General features: G+C 41.4%; 1 protein-coding gene and 1 long non-coding RNA gene across 2 annotated transcripts; both read left to right on the forward strand.

The window, feature by feature from the left end:
* Positions 1-259: 259 nt before the first annotated feature.
* mospd2 (motile sperm domain containing 2) lies at positions 260-22,336 on the forward strand. The gene is made up of 15 exons (XM_010880319.5): positions 260-292; positions 408-465; positions 1,050-1,202; positions 1,922-2,008; positions 2,118-2,272; positions 6,419-6,479; positions 7,519-7,557; positions 7,685-7,809; positions 8,029-8,217; positions 15,617-15,738; positions 18,689-18,782; positions 18,868-18,964; positions 19,692-19,821; positions 21,311-21,413; positions 21,732-22,336. Exons 1-15 carry the CDS (start codon positions 260-262, stop codon positions 21,873-21,875), a joined length of 1,590 nt encoding a protein of 529 aa, XP_010878621.2. The 3' UTR covers positions 21,876-22,336.
* Positions 12,438-14,838, forward strand: LOC117592823. Its single transcript, XR_004574585.1, has 2 exons — positions 12,438-13,116; positions 13,333-14,838. It is a non-coding gene; the product is annotated as an uncharacterized LOC117592823 (long non-coding RNA).
* Positions 22,337-25,011: the final 2,675 nt, after the last annotated feature.

Below are 25,011 nucleotides of genomic sequence, written 5' to 3' on the forward strand. Positions count from 1 at the left end.
CGGTTTTTTATAAAAACTTTTTTTAAATCAATGCTTACTTTCATAAATATTGAGGTCACACGTGACATTTTTAACATTGTATTCTGTTAACATTAACGAACCTGAGATTTATGTTATTTTATTGTTTATCTTTAACTACTCGTCTAGCCAAGAGCCAAAATGGCAACACTAGGAAACAGTTTCATACAGTAGCACTGATTCATCGCTCAACTTTAACGTAGCTAGTAGCCACACTAGCTAGCACAGTCACCACTTGAACATGGCGGAAGTTGGGAATCTCGAATCAGAGAAGGTTACGCTAACTCACCAGACTAATGTTATTTTTTTACGCAAAAATACATATTTTGTTAGGCAGTTTCTTATGACAAGGTTATTAACAAATGTCTAATTTATCTCTCTTAAAACAGGACATTCAGAAGAAAATTGAGGAGACAAGACAGAAGTTCAAGAATGAGTACCTCCAGGGTGAGTTCATACTTTGATGCTAACGAGCTAGTTAGCTAGCTGACGTAAGGTAGCGCACTGCACAGCAACATTTTTGACACAACTACACCAACATTAGCTATAATTTGAGACATTTAACATAGAGACTGTTTTGTATGGAAACGTAGCAGACGAATTTGACTGAGAATATAACATACTTTTGAAATGGCTGCCTGTTGCCAATATTCGTATAGCTGAACAACTGTGTGATGATAATCCTCATCATATCTGACGTTAGATGCCTGACAGGTTGCTGTTATAAATTACTGTCATCGTTGAATCAGGATTATTAATTGGGTTACTGACAGTAATATGACATTGTGTTAATAACAAAAAAATATTAGTTTAACTATTTAGTAAAGTAGCCTTTTACAGGTAGGTCTTTATTGGTAGGTCTTTATTGGTAGGTCTTTATTGGTAGGTCTTTATTGGTAGGTCTTTATTGGTAGGTCTTTATTGCCACTTTATTGGTATAGTAGGCTAACTGCTGTCTTCCATCTATGGTAGGGTCTTGTCATAAAAAGTTGGAAGCAACAAAGTCAAAGTTAATTCTCTGTCTCTTACAGAATTGGAAAAATATGACTCAAGAGATGTGGACAGACTGCAGAAAGATGACACTCTGGTGGAAGCCTATCTGATGTGGCGACTATACTCTGTGGACGATGCCCTGAAAATGATTGATGAGAGTTTTCTCTGGAGGAAAGAATTTGGTTTGAATGGTAGGCACATTTTACCTTTTGTCTAACTGTATTGCAGTTGTCCTGGTTTTTGAAGGGATTGACAAAAGAGAAAAAACTGGCACTGTCAATGACGGTTAATGCAACCTTGACTGGTTTCTCTGTTCCGAGAAGTCTTTGGCTGTATTTTTACACCACAACATGTGACTTTGGCCTTGTGTGTGGTTGAATGTTGAAAACAGGAACAGCCCACATTTTCAAACCTTGCTAAAGTAGTGTTTTGTATTCAAATGCAAACATTGTCTTAGTTGTAAATTACATTTTATGTGGACCTATCAGTATCAACACTGACGGTTGATCAGTGGCTGTCATTGTATGCCAATGTCAGATGGTTTCTTGGCCTTTTCTCAGATAAAGGCTTATTGTTCTCTGTGCACCAATATATGTCTCCACAAGCCAGAGACAATTTTCTCTGTTTCCCTTAAGTTTAACATACATTGCTGCATTCCACTTGGCAATTACAGTTTCAAGCCAGACAAATTGTTTGTTTAGTTCGTGTCCTTGTATTTACTAGAATTAGCTATTGTCACTTGTTAAAATGTTTTTCTCTCTTAGATCAAGAGGAGATTAGTTAAACACCTGACTGGTTTTTAAGACTTCTTTTGCCATTAAGGAGTCTTGTTATGAAGATTAGGAGAAAGTAAAAAACTAGTAAATGTTTCTTTTTACTTGTTACCTGAGAAAGCTTTATGTTGTTCCAGACCTCACCGAGAGCAGCGTTCCAAAGTGGATGTTTGAGACCGGGGCTGTCTTCCTACATGGCTATGACAAAGAGGGCAACAAGCTCTGTTCGTACCACATAATGGCCTTTTACTCATATTCCTCACTGACAAGTAATGACTCATGAGGAGCTTTTGAATACAAAACTATGTTTTCGTGTTTTTGCTTGGTTTTCAGTTTGGTTCAAAGTCAAGCTGCATACTAAGGATGCAAAAACCACAATGGACAAGAAGAAGTATGTTGCTTTCTGGCTGGAGCGCTATGCTAAGAGAGAGCCAGGAATGCCGCTCACTGTTGTGTTTGACATGGCCGATTCAGGGATCAGCAATATTGTGAGTGGACTTTTGTCTGTTTGACTAAAATGTAGTTTTTTTTTCTTGTTTTCATCATTTAACCTTGAATGGTCTAAGCTTAAACTTAGTAAAGGCATTCATTAATTGTTTTTAAATGCGTTATTAAGTTATAATAACCCAGTAGAAGCCGGTCAATCATGCTGGTCACTTGACGCCGTGTTCAGTCAGAACGTGTCCCTACTGTTGCCCTTTATTGCTGTCACTGTAGTCACACAAGTCAAGAAACAATATGTCTTCATTATTTTTTCCTTTCGAAAGTTCAAAGAGCACATCATATTAGGTTTTGAATGAAATCGGAGTCAATAGGTTTGGGAAATGAGGGCATGAATGCGTTGTTCAGCAACTTTACAAATCAAGCATTAGAAATGGTGTGATTTCTGGTGAAACACTTGTAATCATTAGTCCTAGTTTTTCATTTTCTGTCCATTGATGAGTAGTGACTAATGAACTCTCACTGAAGTAACAAGCTAGACCTACTATTTAGTTCATTTTTAATGCATTTGATATAACTTGGTAAAAATCTGTCATGGAATTACTGCAAATTATTTTGGCTGTAATGAGAAATCCTAGGATTCTGGCTCTCATTTAAAACAGGTAATTTGATCGTTGCAAGTTGTAATTAACCATTGCAGCCTTCAAATGCTGCTCTCAACATCATTATTGATGCTTCTCAATGGTAATCAATACGTTCTAACCAGTGGTTCTTGGTGAATAAGCCACCGCAAGCTGCTTGAATGCAGAATCATCGCCCACTTCCTCTCTCCTCTCTATTAGTTAACCCTGAAATCTGTAGCTTGGACAATTAAAAAAATTGTAGCTATATTTAACATGGTTTATGTATCAGCATGAATACAAATTCTACCAAATCCTACGGCAAATTGAAAATGCACAACTTTCTGCACAAAATGTTCTTAAAATTACTGGTAATTGGTATAGGTAATAATGCTAAACTCTGATAGTTGAAAGGTAACCATGGCAATTTTATAAACTTTAAAATTCTGTTATTCATTTGTGTGGTAAAAATCAAGAACATTTGACTATAGTTCCATCGCCAATTGGCATCTGCACAGTTTGAACGGTCTGTTTTAACTTTCAAATCCATGTTTTTATTTGGAATACATTTAGTACATCAGAGCGTAATTCCGTTATGATGAAATTGCCTAAGCACAACATGGATATTAGCAAAGACTAACTATCTTGCTAGCATTCAATCAGTGCTTCTTCCTGTCTTATCCTGTCCACCTGCCTTGCTTGGCTTCTCCGCACATCTGCTTCTGTTGAGATTCATCCCACAGTGTAATTTAATCTCAGAATACAGCATGTTAGCACCTTTTTATTTTATTTTTATAACTTATTTTACATTTACATTTTGCTGATAACAGTTAGTTAACTATCTTGCTTAGCAACAGAAGGGCAGTGTTTTTTATTTTTTTGTCGGCTCTGGGATTAGGGCCAGCAAACTTTCGTTGACTTGCTCAACACTCCACTAAGCTACCCTGCATTTTAACCAATTTCACTGAAATAATCACTCTACATAGATTAAAGAAGGGCGTGGGTTAATATTCATGCTCATAATTAAACAAGGTTGTCTTATTAATAAATATGGGTATGAGTGTTATTGAAGCCCTGGTAAGTGTCCTAGTTTTGCTTGCTGTTTGGGCCAGGGACTTGGAGGGATTGATGCTCTTCAATGCTTTAACATGTTGGAGATTTTAAGTGACCTTTAATTCCATTTGGTCAATCCAAGTCGACCGACTGTGTAATCCACAAACTGCCTTTGTTTTTGTCTGAGCTTCCCAGCGGGCACTCTCCTCTCAGCTAGACGGCTCTTTTCTCAGGCCATACCCACTTCCAGCGAAATGCCTTAATTGCTCTCTTTCTCACACTCACTCTTACAGTTACTTATATATACATGTAAAGATATACTCAAATATCTGCAAAAATGTGAGGGGTGTACTCACTTGTGAGATACTGTGTATATATATATATATATATATATATATATATATATATACACACACACTTAGTGAATAATAGATCCGTTAAGGAAGTGCTGTTAATGAAGCTGGCTGAAATAGCCACAGTGTGGTCTGGAGTTAGCCAGTGTTATCTCATTAAAAATCTTAGAGAGTTTAGGATATTGCAACAAGTTTGTCTGTAGAGCATCAAGTCTGTCTAGAGGTCAGCGAATTTAGAATCCGTCTAGAAGGCCGCACGTCTGTCTTTCCTTGAGTTTAATTACATTTACACCCAACCACAATGTCTTATTTGGGGGAATTCTAGGAAACATATATTTTTTTAAATAATATATTTTTAGCTGAATTCCTGTGGATTTTTGTTTGTGCTGCCAGTGGCAACTCTTCCTGTAGTATGTGAGCTAGCTAATTCCAGACTGTTCCTGAGGGTCTTACTAGATTAATAGTTCTGTTGTCTGATGATAGTAGACCATTCTGGTAATGAAAACGTTAACTCTGATTGAGTGAGTTCTCATGAAGGAGGCTTTATTTATGTGGCTGTAATCAATTTAACTGACTATGGGGGCTTTAGATACCAGTAGTTGCGTGTGTTTGTATTAATCCAACCTTTGTCCTCATTTCAGAGGCCTCTGGACAGAGAGCCTTGGGTTTTTTAGATAACACATTTGCACAAAAGCAAAAATTAAAACCCTTGAGTTTCAAAGCTGTCTGTAGATATTTTAGTCATGGCTAGACATGGTGAATGAGTTTATATAATTTTCATGGAGATCAAGGTTACTCAGTCAGAATGTAAACAACCAGACCTTGCAAAATCAGTTTCCACTGCTATCATTTCGCTATGGCACCATGGCAAAATTATTTCCAACTTGAAAAAGGTTTTGTGAGCAAAATGCTGTAATTAATCATTTTATGCACATGAATCGCCTTTGCTCTCTAAATAGATAGTGTTAACGGTTGTAAAAGTGTATATAGGTATTTTCAGATCCCACTTTGGAACTTATAGCTGCCTGCATGTAGCAGCTGGACTGGAGACATTGGATGCGAAACACTATCAGTTTGGTTCTGTGGCACAAAATATTGATTTATTTTAACTAGATGCTACGTTAAAAATAATGTATTATAGCTTAATAATTTGATTTACCTGTTAGTTCCTTAGGCAAATGATGTATCCTCAGAACTGAATTACTTTGATAGTTAATTAGGAACTCATTTAGGCCCTTGTATTCCTTTGATGGGTGATCGTGAAAAAACAAAATGCCATTTCTGACATTTCGCACTGCTTGATGCTCTAAGCACTTTTTGCAATGTACATTTTGCTCTTTAATTATTCCTATTAATTCATATGTTTCGCACACCTAGGATATTGCAAATAGGTGATGGGCTATTTAGAATTTGGCCCCTATAGTGGCTTACTGCACTATAGTTTGCGTCCTGACTCCAGCCAGGTATGTTAACTCACAATGTTGATTAATTATTATGTATTAGCATTTTATATTAACAATGATGTTGAACTCCTGAACGTTGTAAAATTTTATTTATTAGTAGGGAGTGTGCACCGGCTTCTCAACAGCTCATGGACAGAGATAAAAATATTAGATTGGAAGGTAAAAATGAGAGACCTGGATATTCAACAACTGCCATGGGTGGCTAATATAGGATAATACATTTGGCTGCAGGAAAATGAACTTGCATAAAATGTAGTTCCCTCAACATTTGTGCTGGGATTATGGCTTGGCATAATGTGTCATTTTGCGTGCAAAGTCCAAGCGAGATTAGAGTACATGCCAGTTAATACAGCCGGGTCATCTTAAGAGTCTCCTGGCCTGTTCTTTCGCTGCTGTGCTGCATGAATTATCAGTGAAAATACACAGTGCTTTTGTCTAATACGTTTTTCCCTGAATCATATTTTCTATGATTGAGTTGAAGGAAGGTGTTTGAAATTATGAAATGGATTGTCTTCAGAAGAACTTACTACTACTTTTCAACTATTGTAAATTGGGTCATTTCACAGCTTGAGGCAGTAAATATCTCAAGCTGAGCAGATTCCCTAGTCCATAAAATGTCTTTGTTAGTCAAAGTCAAAGCCTGCTTTGAGGCCGCTATATAATACTGTACTTTCTGAATCATTCTCTTTTTCTCTCTTTTTCAGGACATGGATTTTGTTAAGTATATCATTAACTGCTTCAAAGTGTATTATCCAAAGTTTTTATGTAAGTATGTAAAATAGGAAAATATTTTAATTCACAGATTGACTGATAAACTTTGTTACACAGATTGCCTATATACCTGCTCTCATTTATAACTAGGTTTACATCTAATTGGAATCATTTCATGGAAATATTCTCCACTTAACATCAAGTAATCATGTGCATGTATTTCCTGTGAATGCACCTTTGGATATAAATCAGTGGGAGTGCAATGGCCTAGTTTACTTAAAAGCTCCTTTTCCTTTTTTTTTTTTTACACTTACGTTTTCAAGTACAGAATTCAAATCTGTTTTAAAGTGTCTCTATTGCATTTTGTACTCTGTAGATAGTTGTTCGTTTGCAAATGCGCCCACTTTGGTCTTGGCACCTGCACACTACCAGCTTGCAAATACATACACTACATGATGAGACTTAAAGTAAGAATTATTTTAGCTGTCAAGGCTGCAGCGTGTCTAATGTCACATGAATAAGGCCCTTAATCAAGCTCATTGCATTGCTCTTTCACCACCGTGTGAAGTTCATATTTCATCTGTAGACTAATAAACTGCATGCTTTTTGGTAGGTCATAAAATTTTTCATAGTGTGATTCTAAATGAACTTTGATATGATGGTTACTCTTCAGAAAATGCCTACAGGCATTTCCAATACAATTTATTGGAAGAATTTATTCTACAGTCTCAAAGAGACCATACAGAGGTGAACCAAGCATTGTTTGTCAACATTATATTTTACAGACCACTTCCTGTTTCCATCAAAATATTGTTTTTATCTTCAAGACTTGATTATACTATGTATTGCAGGAAACCTGGTTTTTGGGATACGTGCAAAATATTTCTGGTAATAATGATTGTTTTAACAGCTGTATGTGGCACCATATGGTTGACCGGCCAAAATGTTACAGTTGAATTAAACTTGTCTGTGACCATTCCCCTCGTATGGTTTTTGTCTGTGACCGTTCATCTCGTATGGTTTTTGTCTGTGTCCGTTCACCTCATATGTTTTTTTCTGTGACCTTATGCTTTTATGGTTTGTCTAATTTCAGCCAAAATGATAATTGTCGACATGCCATGGATTATGAATGGTGAGTCATCTAGTTATTACAAATGTTTCCTTTAGACATGCTTGTGCCCAAAAAGAGCCAGTCTATATCATAATGTAACTATTACAGTTTGGAAATGGTAGTTTGAACGCATGGCTTTTCTTTTTAGCTGCGTGGAAGATTGTGAAGTCGTGGTTGGGTCCGGAAGCCATCAGCAAACTCAAGTTTGCATCCAGAAACGAGGTGCAGACATTTATTGGCCCTGAGTACCTGCCTCCTCATATGGGTGGAACGGTATGTGCTGCTCTATTAAACTCACCCAAAATGGCTGTCAATCTACCTGCATACATATTCATCATTCATCATCTAATACATTAAAGTATCTTCATTTTACAGGGATTTGCCTCTGCTTCACTCACTTTTCATGAGAAACTGCTAACCCGTGACTAATTTCTATTCAGGCATCATCGCTTTACTTAGGATGGTTGACTTAATGCTAATACTTAATTTCAGGACCCCTTCAAATACAGCTATCCTCCTCTTCCTGATGACGACTTCCAAACACCCATATGTGAGAATGGACCAGTGGTTAGCGAGGACGACAATGAGAGCAAGGGCGAATCAGAAAGCAAGGATGGGGAATCAGAGGGCAAGGAGTTGGAGTCAAGCTTCTCCTCTGAGGTCGCTGTTAAGCCCAAAAAGGTACGATGCATTGACTGTCTGTTTATTTTCCAGGAACCCAGATTGTTGTGGCAAAAATACAGCGATATCTTTTAACATGTCGGCTACCTACCTAGCTGCTGCTCAGTGCTCCACTGCCCCGCCCCCCCCCCCACACACACACACCTCAACTGTTTTGGATTCCATGCCTTAGTTGGCTATTAAGCATAAGCGCAAGATTCACTTAATGTAACTAATTTAGCTGAATACATCAACAAATGTGTGTATATATACAATAAAAAAACAGATTCTGGGGTGGGGCAATAACCTCTGGTGGGGCAATAACCTCTGGTGGCGCAATAACCTCTGGTGGGGCAATAACCTCAGGTGGGGCAATAACCTCTGCTGCTTCCTGTTGGTGCAACTCCAATATCAGTTACAACAGACAGGCATGGGTTGTAGTCCTCATATTATATTCAGTTTCAACAGACAGTAATGGGTTGTAGTCCTCATATAATATTCAGTTACAACAGACAGGCATGGGTTGTAGTCCTCATATAATATTCAGTTACGACAGACAGGCATGGGTTGTAGTCCTCATATAATATTCAGTTACGACAGACAGGCATGGGTTGTAGTCCTCATATAATATTCAGTTACGACAGACAGGCATGGGTTGTAGTCCTCATATAATATTCAGTTATGACAGACAAGCATGGGTTGTAGTCCTCATATAATATTCAGTTACGACAGACAGGCATGGGTTGTAGTCCTCATATAATATTCAGTTACGACAGACAGGCATGGGTTGTAGTCCTCATATAATATTCAGTTACGACAGACAGGCATGTGTTGTAGTCCTCATATAATATTCAGTTACGACAGACAGGCATGGGTTGTAGTCCTCATATAATATTCAGTTACCACAGACAGGCATGGGTTGTAGTCCTCATAATATTCAGTTACAACAGACAGGCATGGGTTGTAGTCCTCATATAATATCAGTTACCACAGACAGGCATGGGTTGTAGTCCTCATATAATATTCAGTTACGACAGACAAGCATGGGTTGTAGTCCTCATATAATATCAGTTACCACAGACAGGCATGGGTTGTAGTCCTCATATAATATTCAGTTACGACAGACAGGCATGGGTTGTAGTCCTCATATAATATTCAGTTGGCTGCAGGGCCATTGTAGCTTTCAGTAGATATGTCGTCTATAATCATGCTTCCGCAGCTGAGTGAAAAGCGGTGGAGTGCAAGCAGCAACTACATTAGTTAAGTGTGTGTGTGTGTGTGTGTGTGTGTGTGTGTGTGTGTGTGTGTGTGTGTGTGTGTGTGTGTGTGTGTGTGTGTGTGTGTGTGTGTGTGTGTGTGTGTGTGTGTGTGTGTGTGTGTGTGTGTGTGTGTGTGTGTGTGTGTGTGTGTGTGTGTGTGTGTGTGTGTGACAACGTCACCAGGAGACTCTGCTCCCCCCGGTGGGTTGTGGGAGAAAACATTGTACCCATAGCCAATGCAAGGAGGACGACACATGCTAACACATAAAATATACAGTCATACTGTGTCCAACAGACTCAGTGAGCCTGATGTCATTTAACTAATGTAGCCTGTCAATCAGCCAATGATGAAAACGTACGCTAACTGAGAAGACTGACAGTTTGACCCTGCACAGGGGTCTCTCAGAGGTAGCACAGTTCTTCTCCCTTCCTTATTTTTTCCAGTTACAATAAAACTCATCCTGACCGCACTCTGCATTCAAATAAGGCGACGGAAGACACTCGGTTGGCTGGCTCCACGCTTTGATGTGCCGTTTCACTCTGACCGCTGTTCATTACTTATAGTTTGGTGTGAGATTACGGAATGTAATCGGGGTTCTCTGTGGAGAGAGTTGTGAATGGTGGAAGCAGTAATGCCCTGATTTGGCTGCTGTTAAGCTCCTCTTCATTGTCTCAGTCAAGGTGACCCCATATCTAGCTGCAGCTTAATCCTGAATGAATGAATGATAGTGACTGACTGACTGTACCCGCAGACTGACTGTACCCGCAGACTGACTGACTGCCTTACTGTACCCGCAGACTGACTGTACCCGCAGACTGACTGACTGCCTTACTGTACCCGCAGACTGACTGACTGACTTACTGTACCCGCAGACTGACTGACTGACTAACTGTACCCGCAGACTGACTGCAGCGTTTCCCTCAATCGGTCCACCTCGCCCATCCTCTTCTGAGCTCCACCTCAAGCTGAGGTCTTACACCGTAGAAGTTGGTAGTGTTTTTCCAGCCGGCTGTTCGGCTTGCCTGACTTAACCGGTGTGTTTAAAGCAGTTCCCATAGCAGCGTGCCTACAGGGCATGTTTCCTTTCATGTGCGTAGCCCGGGCACGTCACCGAGAAATGCTGCAGCTCTTGGCTTTGACACACATTCTTAAAAGACACCGTCTAGAGCTCTGTTGTTGTCAGGCTGCTGCACGCCAGTAACAGTCGGCGCGTCAGGGCGTGGTCAGGGCGTGGCTATGGGGCTCACATTCCCCCTCCGTCTGTAGGGATGTTCAGTATGTCTGCAACATCCTCACCCATTTACCCACATACTTTTGCTTGGCACCACTCAAGAACAGAATTGAATTCAGTGAACAGAATTCGGGCTACTGTGGCATGAAGCTAGCCACTAATCATAAGGCTGGCCATTGCCATAGACCTCCGAAATACGACATCATAACATTAATTACCACACCGTATGTATTGCATTTCGATGTTCAGCTTGTATGTTTGATGTTTCAAGCATATTGCTCTCTACTCATCTGCTGCAAAAGGACAAGACCAAGCTATGAGAACCAATTTTGATCAGTCGTTGTAAATTTTCAAAGTGCTGAAAGCTGGTTTTTCTTTCATTATAGAACCCCAACATTCAACAAAGCTTCCCAACTTACGGGGAGGAATAAACATGTCATCGTAGTTTTACGATTGAGGTTGTCTGCAAAGAATTATCTGCTTCTTTGCAACCCTCTAGCTGACAAGAAAAAGAGATTGACTGTTCAAAAGTATGCTGCTTCAAGCTAGCTTTGCCTTGCAGCTGTGCTACACCGCAAACAAAAAAAGCATCACGTCTCATTGATTGGTGTGAGGTGCTAAACCACATCTCAAGTGGGACGTGGCAGTGTCGGCAGAGTTTAGTCATAATGATAGCTAGTCCACTAATATGGGCCACGGTGGACAGGAAAATTGACAGCCTCAACAGTCAAGGTCCCAGTAATTGTTTTATGGGTTGTGAAGCCAACTGGAGGATGGTGCTGAAGAGGCCGTGTTTATTAAGTCCACCTGTGCCTTTGGGTGTGTCTCACTGGGTGTAGTAAAGGGCTGTGTTGTCTCTGTGTTGTTGGAGTCAGCAAGAGGCTGTGACGGTGCTGTGACTGGTCTGTGACGGACAGTTCTGTGTCTGGTCTGTGACTGACTGGTCTGTGACTGACTGGTCTGTGACGGACTGGTCTGTGACTGACTGGTCTGTGACGGACAGTTCTGTGTCTGGTCTGTGACGGACTGGTCTGTGTCTGGTCTGTGACGGACTGGTCTGTGTCTGGTCTGTGACGGACTGGTCTGTGTCTGGTCTGTGACGGACTGGTCTGTGACGGACTGGTCTGTGTCTGGTCTGTGACTGACTGGTCTGTGACGGACAGTTCTGTGTCTGGTCTGTGACGGACTGGTCTGTGTCTGGTCTGTGACGGACTGGTCTGTGTCTGGTCTGTGACGGACTGGTCTGTGACGGACTGGTCTGTGTCTGGTCTGTGACTGACTGGTCTGTGACGGACTGGTCTGTGACGGACTGGTCTGTGTCTGGTCTGTGACGGACTGGTCTGTGACTGGTCTGTGACGGACTGGTCTGTGTCTGGTCTGTGACTGGTCTGTGTCTGGTCTGTGACGGACTGGTCTGTGACGGACTGGTCTGTGACGGACTGGTCTGTGTCTGGTCTGTGACGGACTGGTCTGTGTCTGGTCTGTGACGGACTGGTCTGTGTCTGGTCTGTGACGGACTGGTCTGTGACGGACTGGTCTGTGACGGACTGGTCTGTGTCTGGTCTGTGACGGACTGGTCTGTGACTGGTCTGTGACGGACTGGTCTGTGTCTGGTCTGTGACTGACTGGTCTGTGACGGACTGGTCTGTGACGGACTGGTCTGTGTCTGGTCTGTGACGGACTGGTCTGTGTCTGGTCTGTGACGGACTGGTCTGTGTCTGGTCTGTGACGGACTGGTCTGTGTCTGGTCTGTGACGGACTGGTCTGTGTCTGGTCTGTGACGGACTGGTCTGTGACTGGTCTGACGGTGCTGGTTGCAGCAGACTCCTGTTGAGCCTTTAAGCTGTTTGGGTAACCTGCACCATGGTCATACCTCACAGGGGATTCCGTGTACACCCACACATGCACGCGCTCGTGTTTGAGAGTGGCCTTAGCAGCGTCGTGTCTCAAAGCTGCTTGCATGATCCTCTTAAGCGCCGGAAGCCCGTAACAGCAAATCCCCCATTGAAAACCACATTAGTCATGCACAACAGATTTTAGATTTACAAAATGGGGATATGCAAATCAATAGGTAAGTAACTCCCGCCAACCAATCCGCTTGAGGGAGGCCTGCTGGTGGTGTTGGAACGCTGGGTACAGACATGGAGCCCTGCAGCCTGTGATGCTGCTTCAAGGTGTAGCCGTGTATTGGTGGGCAGGAGGGTCAGCCTGACTTCCACAGCTACAGAGGATCTGTCAGGATCAGCGGTTCGTTCAGTACCTCTCACACTGTCTGGGAACGTATGTTCACTAGTGGGCCAAATGGCAACACTGTCCTGTCATTTCTACTGATCAGGTCGGCCAACCGGAAGCGCGATCTGCTGTTTGATTTCGTGTCGCCCACGTAAGATGTATTTCATCCATGTATCTAAATAAGAGCGTCGGCATAGGTGAGCACACTGTTGTTTTCAGTGCCTGTAACTAACTAGCTGGTTCTTAATGATCAACCTTGGCTATAGGCTAATCCCTTACTTTGCTGTGATCTGAGTTTGGGTCGTAACAACATTAATGATTTCCATTGACAGCTCGTCTGTCTCCTACTCCTGTTCATATGGTTGATAACCTCAGCGACCAGCTAATTGCTTCTCTCTCTGTTTTGACCCAAGGGCTGGTTTAAGTAAGGCATTGTAAGATCTCGGCCGTCAGAAGCCCTGAGTCCTGGAGAGATCTGCCGCCTGAAAGGGCAGTCTGAGGGTTTTACTCATGTAGAGTGTGTGAGTACTCCACCCATGTCACCTTGTCGCCGTCATAGCCACATTTTGTCTTTGATTGAATACAACATCGACCCGGATCAAACATTTCAAATTTGACTCCCCCCACTGTTTTTTTGGGGGGGGTTTCTCATGTCAATGTGATGATTTTGAATTAATGGATGTTTCCATAAGAGGCTAGATCTTTAGACTGTGATATACATTACCATTCAGAGTACTGTGTCATAAAAGAAGACATGTTTTGCCACCGTTGATACCTGTTGCAGTGTTATTACAGGGTGGTTATTTATTCACCTTGATTCTATGTTCTTAATATAAGAAGTGATTGGATGTGAGACCATATATCACGGGTATGACAAAACATTTTTCTATTTTATTGTGTTGGGAACATGTTTATTGTAGGAAAAAGGCCCTTTTTGGTATTTTCTAGATCGTATATTTGTAATAATGTCTTTGCTGTGTTATAATGTCCATATAACGCACCCACTCGGGCCTTATTACTTATAGCATTTGGTAAATGTTTGTGCCAAGTGTAGGCAAACGTGCCTAAATGTTTTGTATTGATCTTTTACTCTAAATCAAACTGTTGTGTCATAACTCTAATTTACTTTAATCACGGAGTCCGTAATACTAATGAAAGAGGCTTCTGCACTTTGCCACCAGCACTAAAACCCAAGTAATTTTTTACAGCACTTATTTTAAAACATTTGCACTGATGTGTCTTTGTGCACCAAAGCCTTTTTACACCACCAGAGTGGTGTTCGGTGTTGTGCCTTATTGTCGGTAACCTCTCCAGATCATCACACACTAACTCCATTTTCTGCTTGGGGATGCTGCTTACAAAAATATGAAAATATGCTGTCCATTTCAGTAGCCTTACAGTCCACATTTTGACCGTAAGGCTTAATGCAGACTAAGGAAAATATGGTCTACATTTCGGTGTAGCCTTATGGTGATATGCGAGAAAGAGGGTCCATTTTTATTTCATCTTTTACTGTGTTTTGTTGTGGATTTTGTCATATTAACCAATAGGATTGCATTGTTTTAATATATTGATTGAAATACTAACACCTTCCAGTAGTGTTAGCTTATGCAGTGTTCGTAGTTCCAGTACCAAAGATTCATCTTCTCTATACAATTTTGTGAACCACAGTATTTTTATGCTGATTTGGATTTAAAAAAAAATGTAACTAGTATTTGATTAACAGTTGATTTTGTTAGTATTAAAATGATTGTATACAATATTTAATGAATTAAATGTATTTTTTATTTTTAATGAACCAGTCTGTGCCGTGTAATTGTGGTCATCTGTCTTTGATTAGTACTGTAGCTAATTATCACACTCAGATCTGTATTGCACTTGATTTGAACACATGAATAAAAATAGACATTTCAGCAGCAGCTTGGAAAGTGTGTCTTGGTGTCTTTATTATCAGTGTGTGTCACAACAACCTGCTGGGCGGGGGGGGGGGGGTGTGTGTGTGTGTGTGTGTGTGTGTGTGTGTGTGTGTGTGTGCGCTTTCTGCATGTTGCATATCACAGTAGACCACTCTCCATCTGCCTCATTAGTGCTTATACACGAATAACAGGCAGACCCCAGTCACCTGTCCTCCAGCAGTCCCATCCTCTCCTACTGCGTTCCCATCTGGCTGTCACAGATCCTGGCCTTAGTCAATATGGTAGAGAAATCCCACGACTTGGGTCCCCACAGCTGTCCTTCCCAAACTTTTTTGCTAACATCGCACAAACCGTCTCGTTCAATCAGCTGTTCTGTGGTCTTGTGACACTTAGTGGGTGTATGAGGTAATCACGATGGATACAGGGTGAAAGTTGAAGTGAAAGTGCCGAGGTGCTCTGTTGCAGGGCTTGTTTGGCTAGTCAGTGTTTTGGCAAATGTGTGTTCCCTACATGAGAACCCGGTTCGGACGGGATAGTTCAGGCGTTTTCCTCTGTGAACAAGGTTTTTCATTGGGGTTGATGTGTTCATTATGAAATGCTATGCCGTCCTTTAAAGTAGACCACGGCAAGAGATCAGTATTACTTAGAAGTCTCTGAAGATAACTCTGTGAGAGTTGTTGTAGTCTTTTAAACACATCTCTAAATAAAGCCCATGATGCTAATCCGATGTCAAAGACTGTTTTCTTTGTGGTGATGAACACTGTGTCACTTCTTGTTTCAGGTGAATTTCTCTGAGGAGATTGTGGGCGGCCTGAGGCAGGAAGACCCTGATAGAGGAGACAGTCGGACCAGGGGAGCCAGGAAACCACTGTCCACATTCAGAGGCCCTCTGCTACACATCAGGTATGGAATCCAACCATCTCACATCGCTCACTAATTCCAACCAACCTCTAGCCCCTTCTACCCAGGGACCGATATAACTAGCAAAAGGAATACTAGAGGTGTAATGGAAAATGTAATTATTTCACCTTACTTTCTTGATTGAGTTGCGGTCCCTATGGTTGCAGATATGCAACAGTTTATAGGAACCTTGGAGGGACTAAGAGCTCTGATACAGGTTTGTGCCAAGGCACAGATCTGGGGAAGGGTACCTAAACATTTCTGCAGCATAGAATGTCCCCAACAACACAGTTGGAAGACAGAACCACCAACACTTGAACTGACTTAACAGTCAAACTGAGCAGTCGGGGGGCGCCTTTGTCAGGGAGGTCCCCCCACTAGAAGGACAACAATCTCTGTAGCACTCTACTCCAATCAAGCCTTTATGGTAGAGTGGCTAGACAGAAGCCACTCCTGAGTAAAAGAAATATGACATCCCATCTGAAGGTCTCTGACAGCATGAGGAGAAAAATGATCTGGTGTGATGAGACAAAAATTTAACTATTAGGCCTGACTGCCAAGAGCTACATATGGCAAAAACAAGGTACCACACATCACTTGGCTAATACATCCCTCCAGTGAGGCATTTTGGTGGAAGCATCATGCTATGGGAATGATTCTCAGAAGCAGGGACTAAGACAGTGGTCAGGATTGTGGGAAGCTTGAATGGATCAAAAATACAGAATTCCAAGAACACTGAAAACTTTGATCGCTTCCAAAGGTGCTTCTTCAAAGAAGGAATAAAGGGTCTGAATCCTTACTTGAGATTTCAGATGAAAATGTTCAATAAATTGGCACAATTTTTTTAAAATGTGTAATAGTGTGTGTAAATTACATAAAAACAATATCAATGTAATCAATTACAAATTAAGTGTATAACACTCCTCCAATTTGGAGGAGTATGTTGAAATGGTCTACATTTATCCGTCGATTAGAGTCCACAACCCTCTTTTGGCTTTTCAGATGGTACTTTCAAGTGTGAACCAAGACGTCATTTAAAAGGTCATTCATTCTGCATCTTACTTGTACCCTGTTGTTTTAAACCTGATGTAACCCATTACCTTTTTGATTAATTATAGTATCGGCATACTTCAGGCTTCTAATTAAATGTAAAGAACCTGACCATATCTATTTTTTAGTCTGTATACAGTAATAGTTTTCAAGGTGGAAAAGACACCCATCGGTAAAAAAGAAAACCATACTGAAAACACAGGTGTGTTTTAGGCCTTTTGACCATGACATTCATTTTCAAGTTCCACGGTTGTCTGGCTACAATTATCCCTAACGTTTCATTCATTCTCCAAACCACACACTCTCTCTGTGCCCATCTGCAGCAATGCCAGGTGGATGTGTATCACAGAGGAGCTTGGGCAACAAGCTCTCACGAATGTTAGTTAGAATCCTGTATTTACCCACGCGGGGGAATGGTGAGGTGGATAAAAACATTGTATTTTGCCCCAAACGTCTGTGGGTGATGTACTAGGTTGAGGCAGTTTTATTATGCACTCCATGAAAACAAAACAACACTGGTATTCTGCATGCAACAGTAGGAGTTGATTTGTCCTCTTAGGATGTAGGGTAAGGAAAGGAGGCTTTGACATGGCACCTCATAGACTGACATAATGTACAGTATTCTAGGACACAAAAAAAACATCAAACAGTCATTTTGTCAAAAGGGCCATTCACCCCTCAGTCTACTAATATACCTTTTGTCGGGAACAGCCTTGATGTGATGTAATTAGAAGGTTTGGGGCGATGTTTAGTTCAGGTGTGTTACCTGAGGTGCCTGCCTCCATCATTGGGTATTTCAGATTATTCCTATTTACCTGAGTAATTTCCCTTACATTTAAATTTTTTTGGACTGGCGAGTCAATGATATTTTTTACTGCTCCCAACTATGTATTAGTGATAAACATGTTCATATAAGCCTTAAATGCAATTACTTCTCTAAGCTGTGTTATCCCTGATTCCAGTAAGTCCAGGAGGGTAGCAGAGCGGGAGGGAGGGAGGGTTGGGTGAGGGGGTGGCTTTGATCTTCAGAATGTGTTTGTCGAAAGGTTTCCTGAAGTCTGGAATGTAATTCTGGTCTCGGCGAGCACTGGGCTCCTCAAAACTCTCTTTACCGGGGCTAAGAAACAAACAAAGGAAAGACGCAAAGGAAGTTGGAACAGTGTGTTGTTTACAGGAGCTGTAGCCTGCGGAATGTACAGCAAGAAACTTTAGAAATGTTTTCAGCAGGTACTGTAGTAGGCTAGCAACAGTAAAGTGGAAGAGGGCTGGATGGGGAAGCGTGAAGGTGGGGAGGGTGAATTGAGCAAATCAGGGCAGCTCGAGGCAAGTTTCTCAGGTCATGGTTGTTCTTCCCTTGGAAGAACCTCCTTGATATGAGGCTGTTATTGTGTTAACAAAAGAGTATCATTATGATAGTTGTCAGATTCACACGCGCACACGCACTGGTTTCTGCATCACTGTAGCATACAAAGCGTTTTGTTCATGCAGCATTAAAATTAAAAAAGGTTTTAGCAAACATTAAGCTAAATGTTGCTACTGCAACTGTAAGTGTATGACAACAGACGCTAACAGAAGGTACAAGTCCCTGGGTAATCATTACAATAACTCTCAGGAAGTAACATCTTCATTTAAGCCCACAAAGCTTAGCCAAGCAAATCAATAAAGCTAAGATATCCCTGATATAGGAACAACAAAAATGCTGTATAGGAAGCTGTTGTTGCTATCAACATCTGAAAGTTATATGAGGTTGTTTTGAACACCAGCCAGCGTTTGTGGCCAATAACTTAGTAAAGAAAAAATCTGTTTTAGCTGCCATATTATTTATAAAATTTTAGCTGCCATATTCTTTAGCAGCCTCTGTATTTCTCCTGTAAAATGGGAGATATTTTCTCTGTTTTATTAGCCCATCAGAGGAGCTGAGCTTTGGGTCCAAAGAGTCTGAGAGGAAGTGTCTTATCATCCTCGAAAATGTGTCCAAGAATCAAGTGGCCTTTAAGGTTTGTGCATGATCCTGTATTTGTGCACGCGTGACAATACACAGCGGCATTGGCCATATTCAAACAGACCTCTCTCCTTCTACAGGTACGAACCACAGCCCCTGAGAAGTACCGAGTTAAGCCCAGCAACAGCAGCTGTGAACCGGGCATGTCTGTGGATATAGTCGTGTCCTTACATGGAGGTACAGCACAGCACTTATCTCTCTGCACTTTATCTCTCAGCTAATATTATCTACTTCTTCTGTTGAATGTTTCGAAAGGCATCCGCAGAAGCTTCCGAATGATGAAAAGGTCCAGTCTATTAACTTTGGAAAGTGCTGACAAAGTGCAGCTTTCTTTTGCCCGACATCCATATTTTAAGAGTGATAAAATAATAATCTCTTTCCCTAAACCAAGCCTTTCAGAAATCTAACAGAGGGTAAATAAAGAAACTTTATTGAGCCAGTCTTAGTACTCGCTTGGAACAAGCAGGTCAATGTTTTTCTGTATAATCACTCGAGACCAACATGGAGTTTGGATGCAGGGATTTGGCTGATAAGAGCTTCAGAAGCCTTCGAGCATAAAAATGTCAGTTTTATACTGGCACAATTCCAAAGTTTTTTTGGGGGGTGGGGGGGGGTTCTCTCTCTTTCTGGGTTTTAACTTTAAAAACTCATTAATTCAATTTTTTTCGAAGCCGCCATCTATTGGCAGTATCTTGTTCATTTAGTTAGCTCTTCTGAATAAGACCCCTTACTGTGTCAGTTCACAGATATAATTCAGTCAGCTCTTTTACTTCAGGCTTGGACACTTTGACAGTGACAGCAATGAGGTTTGTTTTCCTCACGCAGTCCCAACCAAGACTAAATGTCTAGATTCGTCAAATTGTTTGAGATTAACATTGAATGTGCCATGCATATGTTTGTGCAGGCTACCAGGCATCTCTGCAGGACCGCTTCCTGGTCATGGGCGCCGAGATGGAGCAGAACTCTTGCGCTGGGTCATCAGAGCTTGCTCAGTTCTGGAAAGATGTACCCAAAACCAAGATCATGGAGCACAGGTGAGCCTACACAATCAATTTGTTGTAATGGATGGGAATATAAAGTATGGAATTCAATTAATTACCAGTTACATTCCTTTCAACATTTGTCACTAAGTGCTTATATAGATGCCCAAAACCCTTGCATGAAACCCCAAGTTTAAGTACAGGCAGGGAATGATCCTAGCCGTTTTGCCTAGCATAGCACCAGACCACCAAAGGGAATGCAACTGACCGTCAACTACCCTAAGACAAGGCAGAGTATAGCCCACCAAGAATTCTTCCACCACACAAGACACAGGGGGTGTCTTGCATATGTATAGGTATTTTTTTTGTTGTTGAGATAATTAGCGTCAAGTCGTCAGTGCTTTGTAGATTAACAGAATTTTTTTTGAAATCAGCTCAAGAGTTAACTGGAAGCCAGTGAGGAGGCACTAGATTAATATGATGCAATTGGTTGGTCCTAGTCAAGATTTAAGCAGTCTCCAGAATCCTCTAGAAATAAATGCAGTGTTTCAAATTTTTTGCATTTAAATCAAAAATGTTTTCTGTGCATCATGAGGTTTGTAGTCTGCGCCGGTACCAAACCAAGACCATTGAGTTGGGGGGGCGGGTGGGGGCTGAGGAGCACTGAGCTGCAGCTACTTAGGTCACTGACACGTTCATGGACAATGCTGTGTTCTTTTTGCAATAGCTCAATCTTCCACTGTCCTGAGCTTGGTGGAGTTGCTGTGATGAAGCAAACCATATCTGGACTTAAATTGCTTCCTGTATAATTTCAGAAAAAGTAGCTAATTTTTGCAGTGTTACTTAGCTGTTAAAGGGCTTTTCTCTGAAATGTTCTATATCAGGTATTCACCTTTTACCCTATGATGTCCATATCCTGCATGTTTCATTATTCATTTCACCCACCTGATGTTCCATGTCTAAATCAGTCCTTGAGTTGAGGGTTGGAAGTAAAACATTTAGTGGAATTGGCTTTGAGGTCCAGAGTTGGGTTTGAGGGTTCTATATGTTTGTGAAAAATGAGCTCAGTGCCTACAGTAGAGTAACTACTTTCAGTTTTGTTTCGGATGGCTGTATAACTATCAAAACTCGTTTCCAGGTCCGCCAGTAGACCTCTTTGTTTCTTGATGCTTCGAACTAGCATCTGTTTTGTCTGGGTTGAAACATTTAAAAACACATCTGCCATCCACCCAATTAAGATTGAAACACAGGCTTCTAGGTTAAAACCATTCAGGGCATTGCCACGTTTGTTCAAAGTATACAGGAGTGTTACCACATGAAATCACAAAGCATTTAAAGAAAAATCTGTGGTTCCAAAACAGAACCTTGAATGGAATCTTTAACAACAAAACTGTCTGATGACAGTCCACCAACAGTTACAGTATCTCTTGTCCAACAGAAAGCAGTCACAGATGGCCTCAGTGCAATTGGTGCATGTTAGTGACCTAGCAAGCTGATAATCCAATTTCATCGGCCTGATGTGACGTGTGTGTCCTTCCGTTAGATTACGATGTCACATCCTGGAGAGCCCTAAGCCTATTCTGAACTACCCCAGTGACACCACTGTTGAAGGAGTACCCAATGGCCACCCAGACCTACAAACAACGGTAAACTCTCATTTTAATAAGCACCTCCACTGTATAGAATGCTTTAACCTCTTTATTAACCCGTGTATTTAGACTTTTTTGTGACGTGTTTATATATATATCGCCCGTATGCGAATGGAACAAGAGTATAATGGGCTTCTGGTGTCTGTAAATGTTGTATATGGAAACACAATTTCATAACAAAAAAAACGAACTCTAGTCCCCTTAACAAAGACAGCTATTTAGCCGTATATATATATAATATTTTTACGCATTTGCTACCGTAAGGAACCACAAGTATTTCATTAAGAAGAATTAATCAGCTACTCTTTTCTGCAGATGATGCGTTTGATGGCGTGTAATGCTCGGTTGGAGCAGAAGCTGGACCAGTGTCTGTGGGTTCAACAGGTCCTCATTGGTCTGATACTGGTCATGATGATGTTCAGCTTCCTGTCTGTATACTACCTTCCTGGAACGTCCTGACCTGATCTTGTCCACCTCCTCCCATCCAACCACCATAGAGACTACGCCAGTGTAAAGCTTAAAACACAAATAGTGTCTGGTTTGGACTCTGTGTTAAAAAGGGAGAAAAAAAAACAGGGCAGATTCTCCTCTCTGCAAGGGCTGTCGTCATGGAGATTGAGGGATGCTCTCTTCCGTAGCAGTGAACTAGGGACATGTGAACTTGTGGAGTTGTCAGTCGGTTGCCCAGAGAGATTTGTCGTAGTCTTCTGGGAGTTGAGAGGTACCGTAGCTAAGACTCTCCACACCATGAAATGATATGAATACAGTTTTTTTTGTTACTGATCATGGAGTTATACATGCAGAGTCTATTTATTTCAATATGTAACATGATGTAGAAGATTTAGTTCTTACATTTTTCTGATTCTAATGTATTTTTTATTTTAATTATATATATATATAACATATCTGGTCCAAAAATAAACATGCACCTTTTGTTTAATAATATTGAAATTTGCTTACATGATGGTGTTTAAAAATATTTTCTGTCTAAACTAAATTAGAATATCTTTGAGGGGCACATATGAGGTGTTATTGAATAGCGTTGGAAGGCAGCAGTGTGCTGGGATGAGTGAGGTGCCATCTCCTAATGCAGTACTGTTGGAGATAACACTTCTGAAGCAGGCCGGACGCATTTCTCAGTTGACCCCTATTTCGCATCAACAGTCTTAGAGTTTCCATGATCCAAACTTGCCTCCCTCGCTTCTCTCTTTGATAAAAGCCTCATCAGTGCAGGGGTGTCTAATTGAAAACATAGCAGAGTGACCTCGCTAAACCTTTCACCGCTTACCCATTGGGAGCCTAGGGAGATCTCTGTCTGCACTGTCTCCCTCTGTTTGTTTTAATTTCCCATTGCTGGCAAACTAAAAATACCAAGCAATTACTGCGAGATGGCAGAACACAACTGTTGGGGCACAGTGAGAAGGGATATCTACAACAAGATCCAGTGCAGAGCAATCAGCCACACAGCTTCATGGAGCGGGACCACACCTCAAACATTTAGATGACACCATGCCATCGTAATAACACTGCAACATACCCTAAGGGATATTTTTCAACCTTCTGTGCAGAAAGCATTGCAGCTGGTCAGCTGTTGGTGGCTTATTGCATTTTTTTACCTCTGTAATGATATTATTGTCTGGTTATTGTTTGGTCTGTAGCTAGAGTGCTTTATGGCCTTTGTCATATTGGTTGGAGACTTTCCTTTTTCTTAATTTAGCCGATCATGCTCAGCTACACTACTTCCCGTTTCAGTGCTAGTTCTGTTTTGCCTCATTCACATGATCTGAGGTTTTGAACTCTGCTTTCCTTTCCCTTCTCCCTGCTTTCCTTTCCCTTCTCCCTGCTTTCCTTTCCCTTCTCCCTGCTTTCCTTTCCCTTCTCCCTGCTTTCCTTTCCCTTCTACCTGGTTTCTTGAGCCTTTTCCACGCGATCCAGAAACCTCTCCGCTTCTGTTTGTAATAGTCATTCGATCGTTTTAGAGAATGTGTGCACTGGGTGTAAAACCTGCGTTGTTTGCTTTCCCGGCTGTTTGGGGTGGTAAGTGCCCGTGCATTTAGCAGAAGGGCGAGGGCAAATGGAGTGCCGGTCTCTCTAGGGGCCTTTAGGTAAAAGCTTTAGCATCTGATGCAGGTGGGTAAGCTCTAAGTGCCGATATACCTCTGTTGGTACCTGACCAAGCCTCTGTCAGATTCCACTCCCAGACAGACTGATCCTGTTATGTAAGGTGGTCCTAAACCCAATGTGAGCATCCGTCCAGGTTCCATCCAAAGATGCATTTCTTTCACTCTTTGCAATTAGGAAGGTTGTTCATTAGATGTTCGAAGGTGTCTCTCCCACGTGACAGACAGACTCTTGATTTCCCAGATGCCACTAATTACATGGGTCAGATAGGTCTGCCTGGGCAGTCTCAGAAGTCAGGAAAGTCCTCTGCAACATTGATTTAACATTAGACACCAGTTAATCGAAGTACAGCTCAATGCATTTGGCTGACCTGATGTGCTCAATAGGTTTGAGGGTATAATGATTTATCTCAAGCAGCAAATTGAGAGAGGGGATCGATCAAGAGGTAATGAGTATTGTGAATTACTAGATTCCATGGATGTGGCTTAGCAACTGTTGCTATGTTATCACAAAGGAGGGACATTTTAGACGTTGAAGAGACTCGACGCGGCATAACAATGAGCTCAGGTACAGTGGATATAAAAAGTCTACACATCACAACGTGGCATTTTAACAGGGATGTAAAAGAATGAGACAAAGATAAATCATGTCAGAACTTTTTCCACCTTTAATGTGACCAATAACGTGAACAATTCAATTGAAAAACAGACTGAAATCTTTGAGGGGGAAAAATTAAAAACTTACAATAACCTGGTTGCATAAGTGTGCACACTCTTAAACTAATACTTTGTTGAAGCACCTTTAGATTTTTGCATGGCATTGCATATCTTGGCATGGCAATATTTGCCCACTCTTCTTTGCAAAAGCAGTCCAAATCTGTCAGATTGCAAAGGACATCTCCTGTGCACAGCCCTCTTCAGATCACCACACAGATGTTCAATTGGATTCAGGTCTGGGCTCTGGCTGGGCCATTCCAAAACGTTAATCTTCTTCTGGTGATGCCATGCTTTTGTTGATTTGGATGTGTGCTTTGGAAGGTGAACTTCATCTTCAGCTTTCTAATGGACGCCTGAAGGTTTTGTGACACAATTGCCTGGTATTTGGAACTGTTCATAATTCCCTCCACCATAACTAAGGCCCCGGTTCCAGCTGAAGAAAAACAGCCCCAATGCATGATGCTGCCACCATCATGCTTCACTGTGGGTATGGTGTTCTTTGGGTGATGTGCAGTGTTGTTTTTGCGCCAAACATACCTTTTGAAATCATGTCCAAAAAGTTCAACCTTAGTTTCATCAGACCATAACACATTTTCCCACTTGCTTTTGTTTTTGCAAACTTCTCATCTTTTCATCAATTTTGGAGGGACATCCAGTTCTTGGTAATGTCTCTGTTGTGCCATATTTTCTCCACTTGATGATGACTGTCTTCACTGTGTTCCATGGTATATCTAATGATTTGGAAATGATTTTGTACC

The sequence above is a fragment of the Esox lucius genome, chromosome 16 (assembly GCF_011004845.1).
Source record: "Esox lucius isolate fEsoLuc1 chromosome 16, fEsoLuc1.pri, whole genome shotgun sequence".
Lineage (NCBI taxonomy): Eukaryota > Metazoa > Chordata > Actinopteri > Esociformes > Esocidae > Esox > Esox lucius.